We start from the raw sequence: 7,164 nt of genomic DNA on the forward strand, positions 1-7,164 counted from the left end.
TCGGGCTCCAGGAGCGCGTCGGCGGCTCCCGCTGCCCGGCGGCGCCCGGGGTGTTTCCCGCGGGGGGGGTGTTCCCGGGCGAGGAGCCCCGCGACTGTGAGATTGGGGGGGGGAAGCTTCGCCTAGGCTCTTCCCGGCGAAACCGGGGAGTTAGGTGGTTTTCCAGAAGCTTTCTCGGTTTTGTTTGTTGTTTTTTTTTTCTTGCTTTCTTTATTTTTTCTAAGCTACTGACTCCGTTTTCGCTTAAATTCGGGTTTTGTTTTCGTTTCCCAACAGTTGAACAACACATGGCGGGGGGAAAGCAGCACCGAGGACCTTTCCAGGGGGTCCGTGTGAAGAACTCGGTGAAGGAGCTCCTCCTGCACTTCAGGAGCAGCAAGCAGATGTCCTCGGGCTCCGCCACGGAGGAAGGGAAGGTAACCAGCATTTTTCAGCACTGACATAAGTGCCGAATTATTCTAATTTAATGGTGACTGAAGCTGGCAGGAAAAAAAAGGCACGCGATAACGCTAGAAACGAGCTTGCTGCCTTATCTGATGTGGATGGAGTCAGTGTTTTTCCTTTTCAATACGTAATGGAAGAACAGAGCTGGGAAGAAATTAGGGAGAAGGTTTACTGCGGGAGGAGGCACCTAAAAATGATCTTACTAAGCTTTATTTTCGAAGGGGAGTTTGGATAAAGATAAGTTTGTGTTATGAAACCACAGAAACTCCCTGTTAAACTCGAATGAGGTCATTCATTGTAAAAGTTGGGGATTCTTCTCAGAATAGAAGTTTGTCATGCTATTGTGGCTCTCTGCGCAGGGCACACCGTATAAAGGCAGACCCTCCTGTCTGAAAAGATGGAAACAAAAAAAAAGGAAGAAATTCTGGGAAGATTAGAGGGGATTGGTGGTTTTTTTATTTTCTTTTTGTTTTTAGAATAGGCTTTCTGAGCGTGTGTTTGTGAGCTTCCTGGATAAATGCTGTCACGGGCATAATTTTTGTATAGAACAGTTCACAGTATTGAAGAAGTATAAAATTGCCTGGCTTATTTATGTTTAAAAAAAAAATAATCCTCAAACCTCAGTAAGGAACAGCGTCTTTCCAAAAAAAAACTAGATTTTCTTGAGTTTTGTGGTATTGTAACAAATAGCTTAAAAAGCCTTAAGAAAAATGGTGGTTTTCATTTAAGTTCCATGAAAGTCTCCATTTTCTAACCTTAATTATAAGCAATTAAATTAGGGTTAGACAATCATGTACTAGAATTATGCTAAGGTATATTCTATGTTTATAGAAGCAAGTCTCTGCTTCTTTCTTCTTTCTTCTTGGTTTTGGTTTTTTTGTTGTTTTTTTTTTTTTCCCCCCTGAAATAACATCATAATAATGGAATAATCTGGATTTTTCTCAAAAGGCTCAAGGAGGATTGGTGAACTACGAGCAATACACAGGTAAAAAAAATCCCTTTCTTTTAAGTACCCTTCAATAAGATTTGAAAAGACGATTGTAAGAGTAACCTCCAAATGGATTCTAAATTTATTTTCTTTTCAGCAGAGCTGAAGAGCATACTAGGTCACAGTGGCAAAAGAAAGGCTCCCGAGCTCCTTTCTGATGGACCTTCTTTCAAACGCCAAGCTAATGTTCACTCACACCTCCTGGTAAGCTTGCAGTAGTTTTTTCTGTGCCTTATTTTTCAGTTTGCTTTGTGTGATCAGCAGCTGCCAGATACAATTATACCTCTAACTCTTCGGGGCTTGTTTTGATTTTTCTTTTTTTTTTCCTTCTTTTTTCCCCTGGCAGACACCACCCCAGACACCGACTTCGATGGATAACATGGAGGAGACGCATAAAACTGACCCAAAGCACGACAGCAGTTCTGATCTGCTTCAGAACATTATAAACATCAAGAACGAGTCGAGCCCTGTCTCTCTGAACACGGTGCAGGTCAGCTGGTTGCACACTGTCTCCAGTCACAGCTCTCCTGGGGAGCAGTACCAGGACAGCCCGGGAACACAGGCTTTCTCCCCGTCCCAGAAGTACCAAGCGTTCCAAGATCACACGTCCCAGCACATGCTTGATCCGCCACAGCATTACCAGTTCCCTCCGTCGCAGAACCAGGATTTGTCACAGAGCTATCCTTCGGATGCCTCCCTGGAGTACAGGCCGTTTGCTTCCAGTGGCCAGTCTCCTGGCTACCAGCAGAATACCTTTGAGAGCCACGAACTGCAGTACTGCCCGTCGCAGAGCTTCTCCTCCCTCCTGAACGACTCCGAAGGCTCAGAGGCCATCTCTGCTCCCCTCCAGCCGCTGACCAGTGCCCACCAGCAGGCTGATGTTGGCTCCCATGCTCCGAACTTCAGCTTGTTTTCCAATAACATCTGTGGCAGTCTGGAGCGCAGTGTCTCTTTGGCTACTTTAAATGTCCCCCTCCCAGACCAAAACATTGCCAGAAGCACGACGCAGCTGGGCAAGTCGTTTTTTCAGTGGCAAGTGGAGCAGGAGGAAAACAAACTGGCTAACATCTCTCAAGAGCAGTTCCTTGCCAAAGACTCGGATGGAGACACGTGAGTGCTGTCTCTTTATCTCTGCGTTTCTGATGTGGACAGTTGAGGAGTATTTCTGTTGGGGTTTTGGTGGGCCGTGGGGTTGTCATGCACGCTGCTCATTAGCAGCGTTTGTGTGTCACGAGTGCGGTAGTTTCGGTAATCAGATGGAGCCTGTGGTCTTGCTGAGGGGCTGCGATGCACAGAGTTGCAGCAGACTGAGTAGATAAGGTGTTTTTTTAATTTCAGGAACTTATTGTTAGACCTTTATCTAGTGAATGGGGAGAAAGAGATTGTAATTTAGATGCTTTAAATTGCCCTGGGAAGAAGGTGCCTGTGTTCTTAGTCACCCGGAGAAGGTGTGAAGCCGGCAGCATAACGCCGCTCCCATACGTATGGATCCCTGTAATGACTTGAGCCCCAGCTTGCATGGTGCTGTAACTCTGTGTTTCCCCTCTTTCCTGCAGCTTCCTTCACATTGCGGTTGCCCAGGGCCGACGGGCGCTCTCCTACGTTCTTGCAAGGAAGATGGCTGCCCTGCACATGCTGGACATTAAAGAGCACAATGGCCAGGTGAGGGTCTCGAAATCCTTGCACCTGCTTTGCGCACCTGAGTGCTTCTGCATGTCTGGACCTTGAGGAAGATGTGGTGGAATGCTTATTTAATATTAACCCCAAGATTTAGCCTGCATACTAATATTAACCTTGAGCTATTAATACTTCTTGGGATCACCTTGAGCTGGTAAAACTATGTGCTCCGCTTCATTTGTCCTGGCTTCCTGGTATTCATAATCACTGCTTAAATAATACCAGGTAGCCAGGCTTTTTATTTGTTTTAGTCGCTCTTTCCTGTTAGAGATCAGATGACTAATAGTTTAAATTTTCTCCTCCGTGTTTGCAGAGCGCTTTCCAGGTCGCTGTGGCTGCCAACCAGCATCTCATCGTGCAGGATTTGGTTAGCTTGGGGGCTCAAGTCAACACCACAGACTGCTGGGGGAGAACACCGTTGCATGTTTGCGCTGAGAAGGGGCATGCCCAGGTCCTTCAGGTAAGAACCCGGCAGGCGTAGCTCTGCCCCGGCCGTTGATGCTTGCGCTTGGTGTTAATTGTCTTGGGAAGCTCTGGAAGAGCCACTCCTCCCTTTATCTTTCTCTCTGCGTGGCCTTGGGAGTATGTCTCAGGGCTCTACAGTAATGGCTTAAAGTGAGACTGAATTTCACATCAAGGTTCTCACCAGCATTTTAGAGTAATTTGGTGGAATCCTCTAGCCTACGAAAACAATTAAATATTAAGCGTCTTCTTAATGCCATTATTTATTGCAACTTTGTTGCAGTAAGCGTATACAAGCTTGAGTAAGCCATATGTGGTTTGGATAAGACCTAAATGCGTACCTGTTCCCACTTTTGTAGGCAATCCAAAAGGGAGCCATGGGAAGCAATCAGTATGTGGACCTTGAGGCAACAAACTATGATGGTGAGTAGTCAAGAGTTGATAATTTACAGAGTTACTGGATGTTACGGTGTTTTATGGCTGCTGATGTAGAGGTTATCCTGGGTTGAAAAGCAATAAAATGGAGTATATCTTTGCCAGGTTAAAATTTACAATTACAATTGAAATTACATTACAATTGGCATATCTGTCAGATAAAAACATGGTTAGTCTATGCCTGTCAGGACCTCTTCCCTCTTATGTGCGATTGCTGTGTTTGGCATGGAGAGTGTAGGTGCGAATAGGCTGGGGTTAAAATGCCTGAGTACCAGCGATACGTTGGTGGGTCCAGAAGGCAGAATCTCTGACACCAGAGAGCTGTTTTAATTGAACCCCTTTCCGTATAGTAGCTCTTTCTAAATTGCATTTTGTAAAAGAAACAAGCAAAAGAGTATCAGAAATTGATCCTTTTATTATCTGCTGGCTGAGAGCTCACAGTTGATTGCTACTTAACTCCCCAAATCCCGAGCCATTCAAGGGTGTCACTTACAAATGTGGAATGGTCCCTGGACTTGACAGGGAGAGAAGCTCCTTTATCCATCCTTCAAACCATGCAGCCAATCAATACTTTTGTTGCATTTGTTCATTAATGATAATTTATTTTTTTTTCTTCTAATGTTAAGGTTTGACAGCATTGCACTGTGCTGTTCTGGCCCATAATGCTGTGCTGCATGAGCTGCAAAACAGTCAGCCACCTCACTCCCCTGAGGTCCAGGAGCTTCTGCTGAGGAACAAGAGCCTGGTAGAAACCATCAAGACTCTAATACAAATGGGAGCATCTGTTGAAGCAAAAGTAAGTACAGGGGCTTTGTGTGAAGTGCCAAATCCAGGGAAGATGTGGAAGCAGAACTTGTCTCTTTCTCCCACGCCACATCTCAGCTTTATTACAAAGGAAGTAGACTAATTTGAAAGCTTCCCCACAGCTTAATTTACCCAAGTGGAATGAGAATGTTGCGTTTATTCAGAACAAGGTATTATCAATGCAAATGAACCATGGGGGGAAAAAAGGAGGTGACAGTCTAATTTCTGTATTAAGAATGATGCAGCTGGTTCAGTCTTAAAAGAAAGAATATGTTTGGAGCGCTCTGAGGTGTCTGTAGTAATAGGGTGCTGATGGTACTTTCTTCTTGAACTGCAAATTTTAATTAATGAAACTGGACAGCTTCCCTGTCCGGTTTAGGTCTGTGCTGGGCCGAATCATTACTTGGTGTAACATTTGATATTTTGGCTATGTAAGTTTACTGCCAAGTGAGATCTGGTCTATTGTTTGTTAGGTGCTCATATTAAAATACATATTCAGATTGACTGTCAGTGAATTGTAGTGTAAATACGTTTGTTCAACACTCTGCAGTTACTCTGCTTTCTGTCTTATTTGTCTGCATGTTCACCCTGGGTAAGGTGAAGCACCTGCAGGGAAGGCTAACAGTTTCTTTTTTGATAGGATCGCAAAAGTGGTCGCTCTGCTTTACATTTGGCAGCAGAAGAAGCGAACCTGGAGCTCATTCGTCTCTTTTTGGAGCTGCCCAACTGCCTCTCTTTTGTTAACGCAAAGGTACGATGATTTTTCCTGAACGCAGATATAATCTGGGATGCGCACGTGTGTGGCACTGCGAGTGTCTGGAGACGCGTGTCCCTGCCTTTCCTCATGGAGTTACTTTTGTCTTCTCCAGGCGTACAATGGCAACACAGCGCTCCACGTGGCTGCCAGCCTGCAGTATCGGGTCAGCCAGTTGGATGCTGTGCGCCTGCTAATGCGAAAGGGAGCGGATCCCAGTGCCAGGAACTTGGAGAATGAACAGCCAGTTCACCTGGTTCCCGATGGCCTTGTAGGAGAACAGGTAAGAAAACCAAACGACCCTCTCCCCTGCTCCCATCTGTCCCCATCCACACAAAAGCCTTATTATTCCTCTCCAAAAGTTTCTTTTGGGTTTTGCGTTACGGCTTGTAAGGAAAAGATTTAGCAATTGCCATTTTATTCAGGGGTCTTTGGTTTTAATGTCAGGATCAGGCAGAATATACAAAGATGTGAAATTATAGGTTTCACTTGTAGCTTTTGTTTTTTCCATCCCAAAAGCTTTTTCCTCTCAAGCTAGGTTTTTCTTTGTAACCTTGCAACATACTGGAGTTAATATCCCTTCTCATGTTCACTTCAGTATGGCCTGAGATCATGCTTTTGTTATAATTAGTAATGGCAGTTCTTTGGCCTGAATAACAGATGAAGAAAATCCCATTTTCCTTGGAGCTGTAGATCACGAAAAAGGTGGCTTTTGACCTAAGAAGCTAATAGCTTAAGCAACTGAGTAATTCTGTTGCCTTTCATTGGTTCAAATGCTGTAAAATTGGATCGGTTCTGGTGTAACTGAACTTGGAACCTAGGCTGAGATAAATGAGGAATGCAGAACTGGGTCTAGGGTGTGGTGGGGTTTTGTTTTGTTGTTTTTTTCAGATTATGACTCACTTCAGGATGATGATTACTAATGTTTTGTCTTTTTCTGTTCTCCAGATAAGACGTATCCTAAAAGGGAAGGCGATTCAGCAGAGAGTGTCGCCGTTTTAAGCTCCATGTTTCTTGGAGTTCAGCAACTCACACTCACTGTCAGTCAGGCAGTCCTAATGTATCTGTAAATAGACCATTTGCCCAGTGTGGGCAAATGTTAGTTGTTTCTGTGAAACAAAAGTATTCTGTTCACTATCATATAGTGGGTTATATAAGAGTCCAAAAAAAAAACCAACCCAACCAAAAACCAAACCAACCAACCAAAACCCAACAATCAAATTCCTCTGAGCAGATGGGAATGTTACATTCCCAAATATGTGGAACATTTGCCTGGATACCTGGATTTCATAGCTATGGCAAGACTGATCTTATTTAAGCAGCCATACAGATAACTTCTGGACAAGGACAATTCTACAGGAAACCTTATTTAGAGAGGGCTGATACATGTCAACACTGCGGAGTTTTGGGTTTTTTTTGTTCTGTTTTTAAAAACACTCAAGTGCAAGAGAAATCAAATATTTTTGAAGTTGAACATTTATTTATGTAACTCCGTAGCTTTCTTCCAGTATCTTGTGCAGGATTGTATATAGTCACTAGCATTGTTGTACAGTTGTGTAGTTCTAAGAATCTATTGATTGCTTGGGGAATGAACTGAAGA

General features: G+C 44.1%; 1 protein-coding gene across 2 annotated transcripts in view; it reads left to right on the forward strand.

The window, feature by feature from the left end:
* The window catches only part of NFKBIZ (nuclear factor of kappa light polypeptide gene enhancer in B-cells inhibitor, zeta), a 17,039-nt gene extending 10,172 nt beyond the window's left edge, over positions 1–6,867 (forward strand). The window contains exons 2-12 of one of the 2 annotated variants that reach the window (XM_009891638.1): positions 277–416; positions 1,393–1,429; positions 1,530–1,636; positions 1,779–2,542; positions 2,989–3,094; positions 3,423–3,569; positions 3,931–3,994; positions 4,633–4,802; positions 5,451–5,561; positions 5,680–5,847; positions 6,513–6,867. In XM_009891638.1, coding sequence (XP_009889940.1) covers positions 288–416; positions 1,393–1,429; positions 1,530–1,636; positions 1,779–2,542; positions 2,989–3,094; positions 3,423–3,569; positions 3,931–3,994; positions 4,633–4,802; positions 5,451–5,561; positions 5,680–5,847; positions 6,513–6,566 — 1,857 coding nt within the window. In that variant the 5' untranslated portion in view covers positions 277–287 and the 3' untranslated portion in view covers positions 6,567–6,867. Of the gene's footprint in view, positions 1–276; positions 417–1,392; positions 1,430–1,529; positions 1,637–1,778; positions 2,543–2,988; positions 3,095–3,422; positions 3,570–3,930; positions 3,995–4,632; positions 4,803–5,450; positions 5,562–5,679; positions 5,848–6,512 lie in introns of those variants that run through there. The other variant, XM_009891639.1, reaches the window with a different exon arrangement.
* The last annotated feature ends 297 nt before the right edge of the window (positions 6,868–7,164 follow it).

Source organism: Charadrius vociferus, unplaced genomic scaffold, assembly GCF_000708025.1.
Source record: "Charadrius vociferus isolate BGI_N301 unplaced genomic scaffold, ASM70802v2 scaffold329, whole genome shotgun sequence".
Classification (NCBI taxonomy): Eukaryota; Metazoa; Chordata; class Aves; order Charadriiformes; family Charadriidae; genus Charadrius; species Charadrius vociferus.